General features: G+C 47.6%; 1 protein-coding gene across 1 annotated transcript in view; it reads left to right on the forward strand.

Moving 5' to 3' along the window:
• Positions 1-19,202, forward strand: part of LOC146205621 (uncharacterized) — a 195,585-nt gene that overhangs the window by 163,688 nt on the left and 12,695 nt on the right. The window contains exons 13-15 of the mRNA XM_084607537.1: positions 3,222-3,338; positions 3,906-4,025; positions 12,231-12,350. Of these exons, the coding sequence (XP_084463663.1) occupies positions 3,222-3,338; positions 3,906-4,025; positions 12,231-12,350 (357 nt within the window). The remainder of the gene's footprint in view (positions 1-3,221; positions 3,339-3,905; positions 4,026-12,230; positions 12,351-19,202) is intronic.

The raw sequence follows: 19,202 nt of genomic DNA on the forward strand, positions 1-19,202 counted from the left end.
GTAGCCTAGCGAATATTAGGAAGTACCTGTTACGTTTCGCCACCCGCAATTGGGACAGCTGACGCGGCCACCGCATAGCAACAGGCAGAACCGCGAGCGGATGGGCCATTTCGGCGTCGTTCATCGGCCGCCCAACGCTTCCTCCCGCGGGCAAGTCTCGACGTGACCCTGCCACGCGCCAAATGTGTGTGCATGTATGGGTGTGCAAACGCTGGTCAAGCCTGGAGCTCGAGGGAGAGTGCGTCGCCCTCGCCCGTCTGCAGGAGGTGGAGGAGATGTGGTCGCGCCACCTGCGATTGAGTCATGTCTTGTCTGAACTTGAAGGGCTCTCTTCCTTTCCCTGTGAACTGGCAAGCCTATAAAAGCAGCGGCAGATTCCGCTGAGACATGCCCAGCTTTCCGGGACATCGGGCTCAGTTCACGACGCTGTAGCATGAGCTCATCCTTTCTTTTTCTTCTGCCCTTCTCTCTCTGGAATACCGGAGGGCACGAGCACCGGCCAGAGCTGCTGCGCTCAACGTCTACAGCACACATTACATTTTCCCAGCAAAGACACCGCGTCTTTGCTGGGACCGTTGATGCCGTCCGCCGAGCCACGGGGCCGCCAGGCCAACGCTACCGAGGGGCCGCGAGCCGCACGTAATAACTGCTGGCAGCGGTGAGATACCAGAGGCGCGCGACCAAAACGTAACATACTTTATTACGTATATTAGGGCATTCCTTCGCCGTAAGCGGCTGCAATTCGGCACTGGGGGAGGTTCATAGACCCTTTACAGACCGCGGTTCCGCTGCCTCCAACAGATCGCGAAACTAGGACGGCCGTCATTTCTGGCCTTCGGAACGCATCGGTGGGCATTGTAGACAGCTGGTGCGCAGCCTATGTCAGAACGACGACTGGCTTTCAAACACTACTGTTTTGGTACGGATGTCCTCTGTCTTGTCAAAGCAATCGGCGGGGAAGTAGAGCCAATGGCCATACAGTTTATTGGCAGAAAAATAAACCACGCTTTCTACATACGGTGGACATTATGCCCTAGGCCGCCGTTCTTTTTTTTTTTTTGGTGCGAGAGCTATACTACGCCAGCCACTTCGTCGTGAGCGCACTTTCGTCAGGGTCGCACCTTGGCCGATCCGAAAAAAAAGCGGAGGCGGAGGAAGAGAAAGAAGGCAGATAATTCGGTAGTTGGTAGAGACGAACGACAATAGCGAGTTGCTAGGACAGAAGGTTCGTTCAAAAGTTGTGACGGCGGTGTGCTCCGGAGTGCGACTAGAGAGGTTGTCATACCGCTAGAATGCTTCTACACCCGAATGAGGTTGGTCAACGACGAGAGGCGAGGGGTGCTGAAACCATAGAGTAAAGTGATATGTGCAAAAGCCATGTCTTTACTTTCAAGCCGAACCTAAGCATAGCCACGCAGATTTGTCTCGCGCAACGCCATGTCTCACCATAAACCACAGCTTTTTTTTTTTCGGTCGCGAGTTGATGTTTCTTTCTGGGAGACGAGAGAGCCTTTGAGTTGTAGGGAAACAACTAATGTATACCTCTTCATTATTAATATAAACAGCGCGAACACGAAGACAAAGGACAAGATAAAAGAAAGCCACAGTACAAGCGCTGTACTGTGGCTTTCTTTTATCTTGTCCTTTGTCTTCGTGTTCGCGCTGTTTATATTAATAATGAATAAGTACCAACTCGCCCAAGAAAGTATCTTGGTAATGTATACCGCACCCGTCAATCTATATCAGCGCTGGCAGTAGGTGCGGAAGTGCGATAACGACCCTGATGTTTTCTCAGGAATTATATTGCGTCTTTGTACTGCTGCCGCGTTATTTTCGCAGGATATTAAAAAGCATCTCAGTGTTGCTACTAATGTCTGCACATTCATAATGAATTCGTTGTGCAGAGAGGGAAGGATCACCGTGTGCATTCCTGTAAACCTGCATCCCCATGCTTACTTCAGGCAAATACTGATGCAATAAATGTAATAATCGCTGCTTTCACATAGCTAAAGCGCGGGTTAATGGTGAATTATAGCATGATAAAATTTTTATATCTCCGCTTGAACGGGCTCGCTGCATCTGCGGGTGCTGAACTCCGGTGTAGAGTCCAGTCCTACTTTTACCCGAGCGCAAGCGAACGTCGCTGAGCGTCAAAGGCGGCCTTTGAGCAGCTTAACATTATTTGAAGCCAGACGTTGCGGGAGGTAAAATAGTATCTGGTCAATTGTCGGGGGATCACATGCATTCGCGTCCATGTTCAGTTGTAAGCATTGTGCACTTGTGTAACGGTGAACACTATTACTATGTCCCAACCATCGTGGACTTAATGTGTTTTCACCGTTTAGACAATGATATTAAAAAGAAAGGTTTCAGGTGATGGCCGGCTTGCAATCTGTTTAATATGACGGTAAAATATATTCTCTACAAAAAGCGCTAGAGGGAGTATCGAATAAAAAAAGTGAACGGGTTGGTCGACACAACCTAGTCAATGTATGCATTCAGATGGCGCAGTAAATGAGCTAGGTGATCATATAATAAATATATTTTTACAACTTGCACATACTATGCGCATTCACGTAAAGTTTCTGTGCTTTCTACAGCTCGTTGTCCCCACCGATATCGGGTACGCGGCACTCTCACGTGACCAATTGTGGCAGCGCCTATGCTCTCGCGCTGTAAAGTGCACGCATTCTTCAAGCGTTGCGCAGGGAAAAGGGGATCCCCCATCTTGCATTCTGGACACCGAGAGTCCCCTTATATGTATTTGTTTTCATGCATAATCATAGTGATCATATTCTCCTCCCATTTTCCGCAGGTATAAAATAACACAGACCATAAAACTTGGAACGTGACAGGTTCCCTCAAGCTGCACTCGCAGATCATCCAGTTTGGCTTTGTCACTTGTACTGTGAGGAGCTGCACAACATTGATACTTGAGGGACCCGCGTCCTACTCATGAGGTGCTAATTAGGTGGTACAAGGTCGCAGATGTGGCCGAAGCTTTGTATTTGCACCATGATAGCGAACAATATAATGGGGAAGACTCCAACACGTATGCGCTGATTTCGCGTGGCTGCAGAGCTGCGATTGAGGAAGCGGTAACCTCCTGTCGGAGACCATATACAGCAACAGAGTGCTCGTGTTCACCTCTCCATAGTTAGGAGACACCACATTTCAGCTCTTTAAAAGCTACGCGCATTCGTTCTGCCGACAAAATGCAGAGGCCGCGGGAGACGTCGAGCGCGGCAGGGCGGCAGTTCGGGTGCACCGCCAGAAGAAGCAGAACATTCTACACTTTCTAGGTCATGCGGAGCAGACGGACCCGTCCGAGCATCGAGGTGAGCACAATCTGTCACCCCCCCGCCACGGCATTACACAAGTAGGGTTTAGTTACTTCAGGGCCACTTGCCTTCTTTTATACTAAAAATCGTATGTGTGTGTGTGTGTGTGTGTGTGTGTGTGTGTGTGTGTGTGTGTGTGTGTGTGTGTGTGTGTGTGTGTGTGTGTGTGTGTGTGTGTGTGTGTGTGTGTGTGTGTGTGTGTGTGTGTGTGTGTGTGTGTGTGTGTGTGTGTGTGTGTGTGTGTGTGTGTGTGTGTGTGTGTGTGTGTGTGTGTGTGTGTGTGTGTGTGTGTGTGTGTGTGTGTGTGTGTGTGTGTGTGTGTGTGTGTGTGTGTGTGTGTGTGTGTGTGTGTGTGTGTGTGTGTGTGTGTGTGTGTGTGTGTGTGTGTGTGTGTGTGTGTGTGCATACACTGATTACAGCAGAGCTGCGATAGAGGAAGCGGTAACCTCCTGTCGGAGACCATATACAGCAACAGAGTGCTCGTGTTCACCTCTCCATAGTTCAGAGACACCACATTCGATCTCTCTGAAAGCTATGTGCATTCCTTCTGCCGACAAAATGCAGAGGCCGCGGGGGACGTCGAGGCCAGCAGACTGATACCTCAGCCGCACCATCTCAAGAAGCTGAAGTTTCAACTCTACCTCGGTCATGTGGAGCAGACGAAAAACCCGCCCGACCATCACGGTGAGCACAATCTGTCGTACCAAACCCTCCCCCCCCCCCCCCCCGCCACGGCATGACACAAGTAAGGTTTAGTTGCTTCAGGGGCAACCCTTAAAAAGAAGCTGGCATAATGTGGCACGCTATGGTATGTAACAAATGGCAAATTTTTTATTCATCTGATTGTAGTAAAAGAAAGGTGGGTGGCGAGGGACAGCGGTTACTTGAACTTTTGAACTTACCCAGTTCAAGAAATAGGTTAAGCGCCATACACAACTTGAATAGTGCATCGCGTTACAGTGTAGACTTTTTATTGACCACTTCTTCACGAGTCTTCAGAAAAGCACTGGTTATCCGGTCTAGTTTGGTTTCAATGTAATAAAACTGTCCAAGGACACTAATGAACTCTATAGACGTAAAACCGATTACAAATTCCTCTGGTGCTGCAGCTTAGGTAGTCTGAAATTATTAATTGTGCTATATTTGAGCTAGAGAAGCGCATTCCTCGGCAAAGCTTTGGCACTTTGGCAGTGGTGATGATCATCATAGTACCGATGACATACCACGTGGCTCACGACCACGAGCTCATCCTTTCACTTTTGTTCTGCCCTTCCCTCTCTCGCATACCGGAGGGCACGAGCGCCGGCCAGAGCTGCTGGGCTCAACGTCTGCACCACGAATTCATTTTTATCTTTTTTTTTACGCTCTTTTTTTCGAAGCTGGACGGCCGACCACCACCAAAGAATGGGGTGGGATGGGGTGGGTGGTAATGTGTGAGATGTTTTTAGCCTCAGACGCACGCATGCAAGCGCGCGCCTACTCTCGACAACAGGCGCCATCTGACGGGTGCGCGTTAACAGGGGACTGTGGGTCGCGCGGGCGCCAGCGTTGAATGCTTGTTTGTGAGCGAGGGCTCTTCAATGCTGTCGTTAACGCGCTCTACCACGTATACACGTGTGTGCTGTGCATCGCCAGTCACATTTTTTCCCGTTCCAGAGAGTACGACAGCGATTTGAAGCGCGCTGTTTCTTCGGCGACGTAATATACGAGGGTAGTCTACCATGCAGGTGACGAATTCTAAATCGCCGTTTATGGGCAGCAGTGGCATGTTTTTTGTTTTTGTTTTTGGAGGGGGGGAGGGGGGGGGCGTTGCCCTTCATATGTGAGAAATGTATATGTTTTCCTTACTTTTTGATTTTGCGCACGAGGATGTAGATTTTTGAACCTGACTTTATGGTGTCAGATGTCAGATTTAACCGTATCGACGAGCCTTGCGCTGAAGTTTGCTTAGGCGAAGCATGTTTTTTCGTTTAACAGGGGTTCGTCTTCGGCTATCGTTTTTCCTTTAAGCAATCTAAGTACGACAACCAGCACTCCCAATTGATATTTCCTTAGTTCACAGAGAGAAGCTGGCGTGGAAAACTGTTTAGCGCAGTAGCTTTTTACTGTTAGTATCCTACTCGGACGCAACACGATTTCATTACGTGTTATGACCTGGCCCAAAACGGCTAAGCAGTGGTTTAACACACACCGATAGCTTCTAAGTTAAATATACTCGTTTTGTCGCTGCAAAACTCGGGAGAGTTAGCTAGCTGCTGTGTAAATGTATGTTCAATGCTTAATGCATATTACGAAATGGGGTTGTGCCCTCCAGCGGTGGCTCTGTGGTATATCGCTCTTGACTGCTGAGCCCAAAGACACAGGTTCCATCACAGAAGCGACGGCCGCACTTTGATGAAGACGAAGCTGAAGTGCCTGTGTTGTGCGCAATGTTAGCGCACGTTAAGGAACCCCAGGCAGTTGATAACTTTCCGGAGCACTCCACTACGGCGTATCTCATAGCCGATGCCTCTTTTGGATGCTAAAGTTCATATACCATATGAAAACTCAGTTGTATTGCTCCAGCTAGTATTTCTTTGCTGCTGTTTCTTTGCCATGTACGAGAATGCACAGGTAGGGCATAAGTAAACTGAGCACGCGTTCCCGTAGAAAATAAAATTACGCATTTTACACATGAGATAAAACAATATTGTCCTAGAGAAATGGCACTACTGGACGCATATACCAAGGCTGCCAGTTTTAATAATGCAACGCGTGAAAAATGGTAGAACAAAATAATGTGCTCTTTTTACTTTTGCCTGCACCGGTACGTGCAGGATATCATAAAAAAATGCATTATGCTTGACATGCAGGGGTAACAGTTTGGTATGCGATATAAAGTTCCTGGGATAAAAAGAAATGATCCTAATGCGGCGACTTTCATTAATAAAGTGCAACAAAATTTGCCTGCCGTTAGCTGGTCAAGTCAGATGAACACAAATTGATAATTTGTTGATGTGACTGGCACACGCCACGCGAGCGAAAACACAGCCTAGTTGCTGAGGTTCGAAATGGCTGGCAGGAAGGAATAAGAGCGCATTGGAAGTGGAATTATACGCGAGTCATACGGAAAAGTAATGTTCTCAGTTCTTCAAAAACGTTTTATCGTCAGTAACGGACCGAAACGGCATTATTAGCGCAGCAGTGTGGTGAGTCCCAGCACACTTAACGTGAACGCAATACTAAATCCCATAAAAAAACAAATTGATTTTAACACTACGCCGATGGAAATAAACTTGCTCCAACACAACCGTGCGGTGAAAATATTTTCGGCGATTTTCTCTAGCGCCCGAAGGCTAGCTGAGCGCGGCTGCCGTGCAGGCGCTGCCGCGGCGATACAGCGGCCCCCCAGGGCCCAAGGAGGCGCCCGCGCGGCCGTGCGCTGGTCGGCAGAAAACGGCAGCGGCCGGTAGCGACCCTAAAATCTGCGGGCGCGTCCACTCCCTCGCTTCTTCCCCACTCGTTTCGTCTCGCGGTTGCTCGCCGCAGTCGACGTTGTCCGAGCGGAGAAGCGAGGTAGTCGAGTCGGCAAGAGGACGACAACAAGGCTGGCGCAACGACGATCGCATCAGCGCTGTACTGTCGGGGTGTATGTACAGTCCTGGCCATAATAATACAGAACATGATTGCCGATAAAAACCCTTGTCACGCGTTACAAAGCGAGTATTTGGGGGCACAGTCTCTGTAAAAAGTGTAGAACCCAGGGGTCTGCTTCTGCGCCACTTTGTGCGGAACGTAATGCATTTCCAGTGTTCCGAATCTTTTGATAGTTAGATTTTTTGCCCTATATATTAGCATATGCCGCTGATGCCTGCACAATAATATTCATTTTGTCATGGTACCCATCCTTCCCCTCTAGCGACTACAATTCGATTTCTCTAGAGGAGGTTTATAGAGCACGCATCCTTCAAGCGTTGCCCAAGAAAAATGGCATCTCCATCTTCCGTTCTGGACACTGTCTGCAAAATTATCTGCAGTTTACTTTTTTTCAGGCATAATATAGTGCTCATATCACCCCTTCCGTTTCCTGCAATTAACAAAAAAGACACTAAAAGACAAAAAATTGCGTAACGTGACTGGTTCGCTGCAGCTCCACTCGCAGATCATCCATGTTTCGCCTTGTCACTTGACTGTCAGGAGCTGCACATCACTGATATTTGAGGGACACACGTCCTTCTCTTGAGGTGCTAAGGGGTACAATGTGGCAGGTGCGGCAGAAGCCAAGTGTTTGCAGCGTGATAGCGAACGCAATAGTGGAGAAAACTCCAACACGTATGCGCTGATTTCGCGTGGCTGCAGAGCTGCGATTGAGGAAGCGGTAACCTCCACAGGCTCGATGCGACCGAGGCACTCCCCTTCGATCAACATAACGGGAGACGCAAGAGGATTGGCTACCAGAAGTGTGCAAGCGCCGTTGTTCATGTCAAGGACGGCAAACGGCAGCGGTAAATGGCGGCGGCGGCCGACAACGTTAGAGGGCACAAAGAGGACTGTCGCGGCGGTGGTAAAAGGGGCAGTGAGGGGAACCAGAACAGCGCTAACGGGTGGGATGGTTGTGTCATGAGCTACGAGGAGTTTGGCCGCAAAACGAGTACACGACTCGTGAAGCAGGGCATCAGACGGTGCATCACTTGGTTCAATGAGCTCTACTTGAGGATTGGCGCAGTCAATGATAGCATGATGCTGGGACAGGAAATCCCAGCCGAGAATGACGTCATGAGAACATGTGGGGAGAACGACGAATTCGATGATGTACAAGGCTGCAGCAATGACGACGCGAGCAGTGCAGACAGCTGTCGGCTGTATACTGTGAGCGGATGCGGTACGAAGCGATAGTCTCTCGAGGGGCGTAGTCACTTTTCGGAGGGAGCGGCAGAGGTTTTGGCTGATAACTGATACAGCGGCACCGGTGTCGACGAGCGCAAGAGTATAAACACTTTCAACGATGACAGCAGTAACATTCGCGGGATTAAGATGAGGACTTTGAAATTCTGTCGAATACGCAGTTCGTGCCTCGCGAACTGCGGCGGTTAGTTTTCCAGCTGAGTAGCGGGTCGTCGGCGCATTGGCGAAATGGAGCGGCGACGTGGTGATGGCGAACGACGAGGCAGGAAGTCCGGAGGATCGGGGGATGCTGTTGGAGGACCCGATGGAACGGGGAACTGGGGGGCCAAATAAGGTGGCGCAGGCCGTGCAGCAAAGGCCATATTTATTCGGCGCCTGCAGTAGCGTGTAGTGTGCCCAGGGATGCCGCAGTGGTAGCAAATAGGCCTGTTGTCTGAAGTGCGCCATGGAGATGGTGTCTGACGCAAGGAGGGAGCAAAAGCTGTTGGTACCGAACGGATAGGGGGCGAAGCATAGGCATATGCTGGCTCAGGAGGTGGACTTGATGTAACTTCGGCATACGTGCGACGCAATACCTGAGGAGGAGCCGGCGCAAATGCTGGAGCGTAGCTCAGTGGCGCAACGCCGGGCGATGAAATTGTGGGCGTGAGGAACGGCATTGAGGGTGCGACAGGAGCTGATTGAGGAGGAGGATTAGGGACGACTTCAGATACATGTTGCTGGATTGCACGGCGAAGCTCCGGAACAATGCCAGTTGGTGTCGACTCCTTAATATATGGCTGCAGAGACAGTTGGCGCGCGACCTCCTGACGTACAAAAGCCTTGATGTCTTCAGAGAGGCTAGATGACTCCCGCTCCGCGGCTAGTTCAGCAAGTGATGCTTGAGACTGGCGAATCAAAACACGCTCCTTGCGGAGTTCGTCGTAGCTTTGACAGAGGTCGTAGATTTCCTTGACCGTAGTGGGGCCTTTGGCGACGAGCATGTTGAAAGCGCCGTCATCAACTCCTGTGAGAACTCATTTTAACGGCCTCGGTCATGGTCGGGTCAACGCGGCGACACAAATCAACAATGTCCTCAATGTAACTGGTGAACGTTTCACCGGGCAGCTGTAGTCGCGATCGAAGACGCTGTTCCGCGCGGAGCTTTCGGACCGTGGGGCGGCCAAAGACATCAGAAAATTTGGCCTTGAAATGCGCCCCGGTGGTAAAGTCCGATTCGTGGTTTCGAAACCACAGATTAGCGACGTCGCTCAAGTAACAGATAACATTATTGAGCTTACGATTGTCGTCCCAGTTATTGTGACGGCTGACCCGTTCGTAAGTGGACAGCCAATCGTCGACGTCGTCATCGCTGCTTCCACTGAAGGTAGCGGGGTCCCGTTGACGAAGGGCACCTGTGCAGGTGACTGGCGGATGTAGGTGCGATGAAGTAGGCTCCGTCATTGGGATAGTCAATGTTCTGCTGCGAAGTTCCAGGGCGAGATGGGTACAGGGAACCTCAGCTTTACCTTAACCAAGTGAAACGTGGATTTAATAGTCGATTGGAACGTCTAGCGCTGGCAGTAATTCGGGCACAGCAGGATCGGAATACAAGCCGCAGGGCACAGCTTCAGCGCGAGAGAGATGGGCGCCGGAGACCAGCGATGGTGATGGCGATGCCACAGCGTTGTTTCTTCTTCGTCAATTCTTTACAATCTGTTCAATGCTTAATACAAATAACGAAACGGGGTTGCGCCCTACGGCGGTAGCTGTGTGGTATATCGCTCTTGACTGCTGAGCCCGAAGACACAGGTTCGATCACAGAAGCGACGACCGCACTTTGATGAAGGCGAAGCTGAAGTGCCTGTGTTGGGTGCAATTTCAGCGCACGTTAAAGAACCCCAGGCAGTCGATTAATTTCCGGAGCACTCCACTACGGCGTATCTCATAGCCGATGCCACTTTTGGATGCTAAAGTTCATATAACATATGAAAACTCAGTTGTATAGCTCCAGCTAGCATTTCTCTGCTGCTCTTTCTTTGACATGTACGGGAATCAACAGATGCGGGCAAAGTAAACGGAGCACGCTTTCCCGTTCAAACTAAAATCACGCGTTTTGCACTGGAGATAAGAAAACAATATTGCCCTAGTGAAATGACACTAACATCTACCACCGGATCGCATATCTGCCAGTTTCATTTATGCAACGCCTGAAAAATGGTATAATAAAAAAACGTGCTCCTTTTACTTTTGCCTGTACCGGTATGTGCAGGATACAAAAAAAAAAAAATGCATTATGCTTGACATGCAGGGGTAACAGTTTAATATGCGATATAAAGTTCCAGGGATAAAAAGAAATGATCCTAATGCGGCGATTTTCATAAATAATGTGCAACAAAATTTGCCTGCCGTTAGCTGGTCAAGTCAGATGAACACAAATTGATAATTTGTTGATGTGAGTGGCACATGCAAAGCGAACGACAACAGAGCCTAATTGCCGAGGTTCGAAATGACTTGCAGGAAGGAAGAGCGCATTGGAAGTGGAATTATACGCGTATCATACGCAAGAGTAATGTTCGCAGTTCTTCAAAAACGTTTTATCTTTAGTAACGGACCGAAACGGCATTAGCGCAGCAGTTTGATGAGTCCCAGCACACTTAACGTGACCGTGAACCAAAATCCCATTACAAATAAAATGATTTTAACACTACGCCAATGCAAATAAGCTTGCTCCAACACAACCGTGCGGTGAAAATATTTGCGGCGATTTTCTCTAGTGCCCGAAGGCTAGCTAAGCGGTAGGCGCGGCCGCGGCGACACAGCGGCCCCGCAGTCCCTAAGGAAACGCCCGCGCGGCGGCTGGTCGGCAGAAAATGGCCGCGACCGGTACCGACTAAAAAATCTGCGGGCGCCTCCACTCCCTCGCTTCTTCTCCACTTGTTTCGTCTCGCGGTTGCTCGCCGCAGTCGACGCTGTCCGAGCGGAGAAGCGAGGTAGTCGAGTCGGCAAGAGGACGACAACAAGGCTGGCGCAACGACGATCGCATCAGCGCTGCACTGTCGGGGTGTATGTACAGTCCCGGCCATAATAATACAGAACATGATTGCCGATAAAAATTCTTGTCACGCGTTACAAAGCGAGTATTAGGAGGCACAGTCTTTGTAAAAAGTGTAGAACCCAGGGGTCTGCTTCTGAGCAACTTTGTGCGGAACGTAATGCATTTCCATTATTCCGAATCTTTTGATGTTAGATTTTTTGCCCTACCCTCTGTAACGGAAAGGACCTCCACTAATGCTAAATCAACACCACTACACGACCCAGAAATAAACACCCTGGGCTCTGCACTTTTGACGAAGTCTGTACCTTACTATATATATTAGCACATGCCGCTGATGCATACATAATAAGATTCATTTTGTCATTTATCCATCCTTCCCGTCTAGCGACTACAATTCGATTGTTCTAGTGGAGGCTTATAAAGCACGCAATCTTCAAGCATTGCCCAAGAGAAATGGTATCTCCATCTTCCGTTCTGGACACTGTCTGCAAACTTATGTGCAGTATTCTTTTTTTTCAGGCATAACATAGTGCTCATATCACCCCTTCCGTTTCCTGCAGGTAACAAAAAAGACACTAAAAGACAAAATATTGCGTAACGTGACTGGTTCGCTGCAGCTGCACTCGCAGATCATAATTATTTCGCCTTGTCACTTGACTGTCAGGAGCTGCACATCATTGATATTTGAGGGACACACGTCCTTCTCTTGAAGTGCTAAGGGGTACAATGTGGCAGGTGCGGCAGAAGCCAAGTGTTTGCACCGTTAAAGCGAACGCAATAGTGGAGAAAACTCCAACACGTATGCGCTGATTTCGCATGGCTGCAGAGCTGCGATTGAGGAAGCGGTAACCTCCTGTCAGAGACCATATACAGCAGCAGAGTGCTCGTGTTCACCTCTCCATAGTTCAGAGATACCACATTCGAGCTCTCTAAAAGCTACGTGCATTCGTTCTGCCGACAAAATGCAGAGGCCGCAGCGGACGTCTAAGGCTGCAGGCCGGCAGCACCAGCGAACCCGCTGAAGATAAGGAAGTATGTGCTCTGGAACTTTCCCGTGGAGGAGATGAAGGACCCGGCCGGGCATCGAGGTGAGAACAACCTGCCATACCCCCCCCCCCCCCCCCCCCGCCACGGCATTACACAAGTAGGGTTTATATTCTTCAGAGCCACCTGCCTTGTTTTATACTAAAAATCGTGCCCCTTATACACCAATAACCAATGTATTCAATATGAATTTTTACAATCGTATTTTGCGGACAGCCCTTAAAAAGAAGCTCGTATAATGTGGTCTGCTATGGTATGTAACAAATGGCAAATGTTTTATTTATCTGATTGCCTAATTCAGTGTAAATGTAGTTGAAAAAAAAAAAAGGGGGGGGGGGGGGCTACACACACTTGAACTTTTGACCTTATAACCAGTTCAAGAAATAGGTTAAGCGCCATATACTTCACTTGTATGGTGCGTCGCGTCACAGTGTAAACGTTTTGTTGACCACTTCTTCACGAGTCTTTAGAAAACTACTGTGTATCTGGTCTTGTTTGGTTTCAATCTTTATAAAGCCGTCCAAGGCAACTAATGAAGTATGTAGACGCAAAATCGGTTACAAATTTCTCTACATGGTGCTGCAGCTCAGTTAGTCTGAAATTATTTAAAGTGTTATGTTTGAGCTAGAGGAACGCTCTCCTCAGCAAAGCATTGGCGGTGGTGATGATCATCATAGTACAGGACATCGAGTTTAGTTCGGCAAGCTTCACCACGTGGCTCATGACCACGAGCTCATTCTTTCTCTTTTCTTGTGCCCTCCGGTATGCTCTATCGCATACCGGAGGGCACGAGCGCCGGCCAGAGCTGCTGGGCTCTACGTGCACCGCGAATTTATTTTTATCTTTTCTTACGCTCGTTTTTTCGAAGCTGGACGACCGACCACCACCCACAGAGGGGGTGGAATGGGGAATGTTTTTAGCCTCAGACGCACGCATGCTAGTGCGCATCTGACGGGTGCGCGTGAACAGGGGACTATGGGTCGCGCGGGCGCACGGACGCCAGCGTTGAATGCTTGTTTGTGAGCGAGGGTTCTTCAATGCTAATACAGCAGTTAAAGCCAAATGCGGCAAGTCGTTATGATGACATACAAGCCTCGACCGTGAAGTATGTTTCGTCTGAGATTAGCCCTGTATTGTCACATTTAATAAATGTATCTATTTCAACTGGCATATTTCCAGATCAGCTTAAAATAGCTAAAGTGGTACCTATACACAAAGGAGGAACGCGAAATGAGTTCACAAATTACAGACCAATTTCAGTCTTACCGGTATTTTCAAAGGTATAAATAATCGTTTGACTGTGTTCATCCAGAAACACAAGATAATCTCACCCTTTCAATTCGGGTTTCAAAAGAACAAGACGCCCGAGGAGGCCCTGCTTAAAGTAAAATCATTAATTATAAAAGATATTGAAACAAGAATGTACACTCTGGGAATCTTTTTTGATTTAAGAAAGGCCTTCGGTTCAGTTAACCATGAAACTTTGCTTTATAAGCTCCACAGGTATGGAATTCGAGGCGTTGCATCAGACCTCATTAAAAGCTATTTATCATACAGATACCAATTCGTAAATCTCAATGGAGAGCACTAGCACAATCTAGAAATCAAACTTGGAGTACCCCAAGGTTCCATACTAGGTCCCACACTATTTTTGTTGTATATAAATGATATAACTGAGGTTAAACACACACCTGAAATAACCATCTTTGCTGATGGCACTAGTATATTTTTCACGGGCAAAAATGTGCAGGGGATCGAAAAGGAAGCCAATCTTTACCTATCCCAGCTGTCTATCTGGCTCGAGAACAATAGTTTGCAGCTGAACACGCACAAAATAAAGTTTATACTATTCAAACCAGTTCACAAAGTTTCTAAAGAAAACATTACACTTAAATACAGAATGGAATATATTGATCAGGTGTCTACATAAGAATTTTTAGGTGTCTGGTTTAACGAAGATTTATCCTGTACTCCGCATATTAATCACCTTCTAACCGATCTTTCCCGTGCCGTAGGTTGTATTAGCCGTATAGCTCCTATTATCCCTCTCTGGCTTAAAAAAACTTTTTATTACACATGATTTTACTCGCGTCTACTTTATGCAATATTAGCCTGGGGTAGCACGACGAAAGGAAGTTACGATAGGCTGCTTGTACTGCAGAAGTGCATTCTACGTCTGTTTGAAAACTACAAATGTAAAATAAGTGACTTGCCAACCCAGCCACTCTTCCTAAAATATGATTTATTACCAGCCAACAAGGTATATTACTTTAAACTGATGCAAATCATCCATAAAAGAAAGCTGTACACAAGGCACACAGATATATCTCCACATTATAGCTTTCGAACCCTTGCACATAAAACAAAAAAAGCCAGAACCAATTATGGCAAACAGGATCTTTAATATCAAGTAGTAAAATCAAGTAGTAAATATCAAGTAGTAACCTTCATGAACACAGGATTGATCTTACGTTACCATTTAATTCCTTCAAATCAGCATATTAGCATTTTTAAAGACCACAGAATATATTTATTGAATATAGGTGCACCCATCTGAATCCAAATGATCAGTTTTCGTTTTTCTTGATTATTTTGCTTTTCCTTACATTCTATGTCGTCATGTTATTTCCTGTCAAATACAGATCGATATTTTTATTGCATTTTTCTTCTCATCTTCGCGCTGTCACATATTCTCTTATGTGCTTGTTTCGCTCCAAAGTGGTGTTATACTGTAAACTGCATTGTGTGGTGATATGTATTTTGTATATCTATTTTTTTTTAATTTGCTGTATTGTTAATCAGGACATTTCCCTTTGTATGCATCGTAACGTGTTGCCTGTTGCGAGCTGCACATGGGAGACGAGGCCTTGTCAGGTTACACGCCTTTTGCCTCGTCTTCCACTTTCACTTGAAAGGAAAAAATAAAGTGAAATGAACTGAACTGAACTGTCGCTAACGCGCTCTACCACCTATACACGTGTGTGCTGTGCATCGCCAGTCACATTTGTTCCCGTTCCAGAGAGTACAACAGCTATTTGAAGCGCTGTTTTTTCGGCGACGTAATATGCGGGGGTTGTCTACCATGCGGGTGACGAACTCTAAATCGCCATTTATGGGCAGCAGTGGCATGTGTTTTGTTTTTGTTTTTGGAGGGGGGGGGGGGGTGCCCCTCACATGTTAGAAATCTATGTTTTCCTCACTTTTTGATTTTGCGCACGAGGATGTAGGTATTTCAACCTGACTCCATGGTGTCAGATGTCAGATTTAACCGCATCGACGAGCCTTGCGCTGAAGTTTGCTTAGGCGAAGCATGTTTTTTCGCTTAACAGTGGTTCGTCTTTGGCTTTGGTTTTTCCTTTAAGCAATCTAAGTACGACAACCAGGACTCCCAATTGATATTTCCTTAGTTCACAGAGAGAAGCTGGCGGGAAAAACTGTTTAGCGCAGTAGCTATTTACTGTTAGTATCCTACTCGGACGCAACACGATTTCATTACGTGTTATGACCTGGCCTAAACGGCTAAGCAGTGGTTTAACACACACCGATAACTTCTTAATTAAATATACTCGTTTTGTCGCTGCAAAATTCGGGTGATGTTTGCTCGCTGCTGTTTAAATATCTGTTCAATGCTTAATACAAATAACGAAACGGGGTTACGCCCTACGGCGGTAGCTGTGTGGTATATCGCTCTTGACTGCTGAGCCCGAAGACACAGGTTCGATCACAGAAGGGACGACCGCACTTTGATGAAGACGAAGCTGAAGTGCCTGTGTTGGGTGCAATTTCAGCGCACGTTAAAGAACCCCAGGCAGTCGATTAATTTCCGGAGCACTCCACTACGGCGTATCTCATAGCCGATGCCACTTTTGGATGCTAAAGTTCATATACCATATGAAAACTCAGTTGTATTGCTCCAGCTAGCATTTCTCTGCTGCTCTTTCTTTGACATGTACGGGAATCAACAGATGCGGGCAAAGTAAACGAAGCACGCTTTCCCGTTCAAACTAAAATCACGCGTTTTGCACTGGAGATAAGAAAACAATATTGCCCTAGTGAAATGACACTAACATCTACCACCGGATCGCATATCTGCCAGTTTCATTTATGCAACGCCTGAAAAATGGTATAATAAAAAAACGTGCTCCTTTTACTTTTGCCTGCACCGGTACGTGCAGGATATAAAAAAAAATTCATTATGCTCTACATGCAGAGGCAACAGTTTGATATGCGATATAAAGTTCCAGAGATAAAAAGAAATGATCCTAACGCGGCGATGTTCATAATTAAAGCGCAACAAAATTTGCCTGCCGTTAGCTGGTCAAGTGAGATGAACACAAATGGATAACTTGTTAATGTGACTGGGTCACGCCGCGCCAACGACAACACAGCCTAATTGCTGAGGTTCGAAATGGCTGGCAGGAAGGAAGAAGAGCGCATTGGAAGTGGAATTATACGCGAATCATACGCAAGAGTAATGTGCGCAGTTCTTCAAAAACGTTTTATTTTCAGTAACGGACCGAATCGCATTAGCGCAGCAGTTTCATGAGTCCCAGCACACTTAACGTGACCGTAAAACAAAATCCCAATACAAATAAATTTATTTTAACACTACGCCAATGCAAATAAGCTTGCTCCAACACAACCGTGCGGTGAAACTTTTTTCGGCGATTTTCTCTTGTGCCCGAGGGCTAGCTAAGCGCGGCTGCCGTGCAGGCGCCGCCGCGGCGGTACAGCGGTCCCGCAGTCCCCAAAGAAGCGCCGTGCTGCGGCGAGCTCTTCGGCAGAAAATGGCCGCTGTCGGTAGCGACTAAAAAATCTGCGGGCGTCACCAGTCCCCCGCTCTTTCCCCACTCGTTTCGTCTTGCAGTTGCTTGCCGCTGTCGGAGCGGAGAAGCGATGTAGTCGAGTCAGAAAGAGGACGACAACAAGGCTGGCGCAACTACGATCGCATCAGCGCTGCACTGGCAGGGTGTATGTACAGTCTCGGCCATAATAATTCAGAGCATGATTGCCGATAAAAACTCTTGTCACGCGTTACAAAGCGAGTATTAGGAGGCACAGTCTTTGTAAAATGTGTAGAACTCAGGGGTCTGCTTCTGAGCCACTTCGTGCGGAACGTAATGCATTTCCATTATTCCGAATCTTTTGATAGTTAGATTTTTTGCCCTACCCTCTCCAACGGAAAGGACCTCCACTAATGCTAAATCAACACCACTACACGACTCAGAAATAAGCACCCTGGGCTCTGCACTTTTGACGAAGGCTGTATCTTATTATATATATTAGCACATGCCGCTGATTCATACATAATAAGATTCATTTTGTCATAGTATCCATCCTTCCCCTCTAGCGACTACAATTTGATTGCAATAATGGAGGTTTATAAAGCACGCATTCTTCAAGCGTCCCAAGAAAAATGGGAACTTCATCTTCCGTTCTGGACACTGTCTGTCAGCTTATGCGCAGCTTTTTTTTTTTTTTTTTTGCAGGCATAACATAGTGCTTTTACCACCCCTTCCCTTTCCCGCAGGAAACAAAAAAGAAGCACAAGACAAAATATTGCGCAACGTGACAGGTTCGCTGCAGCTGCACTCGCAGATCATCAAAGTTTCGCCTTGTCACTTGACTGTCAGGAGCTGCACATCATTGATATTTGAGGGACACACGTCCTTCTCTTGAGGTGCTAAGGGGTACAATGTCGCAGGTGCGGCAGAAGCCATGTGTTTGCACCATGATAGCGAACACTGTACTGGAGAAAACTCCAACACGTATGCGATAATTTCGCGTGGCTGCAGGGTTGCGATTTACGAAGCGATTTACCGGCAGCGCTGGCTTAAACTTTTGAACTTACCCAGTTCAAGAAACAGTTTAAGAGCCGTATACTTAAATTGCATGGTGCTTCGCGCCACAGGGTATACATTTTATTGGCTACTGCTTCGCGAGTCTTCATAAAAGCCCTGCGTACCCTGTCTTGTTTAGTTTCACTCGAATAAAACGGCTAAAGACAACTAATTAAGAATATGGAGGCAAAATTCATATATGTATGTTCTATTATTAAGCGACCGTAACCGGTTAAAAATTCCTCAACATGCATGGTGCTCAACAGTTCGAGGAGCGCACTCTTCCAGGGCCGGATTAAGAAAAATGGGGGTCCTGGGTTAATGCGCATGCAGGTCCCCTTTCCATATACTGACCCCCCCCCCCCCCCCCTCTCCCAACTGTCTCCTGCTCCGCTACTGGAAATATGCCATGTGTTATTTTAATTCCGCCAAATTGAAAAGAACGAAGTGCGATCAACGGGATCCATGGAGCAGCAACGCATTAGCACTAATTAGTTATACAGCGCACAAAATTGCATGGTGACACGTGACACGTGTCCGTCCGTGGCAGAGAGCCAAACTCCAGGAAAGATCCACCTGGGCCGACGACCACTTGCGGGGCTGTGCGCTGCGCTCGCCGCCTTCTCTTTCATTCATGCTGTACACAAGCCGACAGCAGGGTTTTCGTTCGCAGCACTGTTTTAATGCTAACGCATTGCTGAGCTAGCTTCCTATAATTGGGCTGGACTCCGGCAGCATCTAGGAAATATAAACACCCCTTACCCCTTTATGAGTGCCCCGAGAAGGTATTATTAGGAGTCATTAAAATTAATTCGTGGAGCCAATTCGAGTAGCAGAATTTAAGCCCTGGCTCAGTGGTTACGCTCGGCTTCTCAGCCGAGCAGCCAGGATCAAACCCAGCCGCACGGCGGCTTCGTTTTGATGCAGGCGAAATGCAAAAGGCGTCCGTGCTCTGTGCGACGTCAGTGCACGTTAAAGATCCCCAAGTGGTCGAAATTATTTCCGAGCCCCCCACTACGGTACCTCTTCCTCCCTTCCCTTACTCCCACCTTGCTC

The sequence above is a fragment of the Amblyomma maculatum genome, chromosome 1 (assembly GCF_055883805.1).
Source record: "Amblyomma maculatum isolate TAMU_Amacu chromosome 1, ASM5588380v1, whole genome shotgun sequence".
NCBI lineage: Eukaryota > Metazoa > Arthropoda > Arachnida > Ixodida > Ixodidae > Amblyomma > Amblyomma maculatum.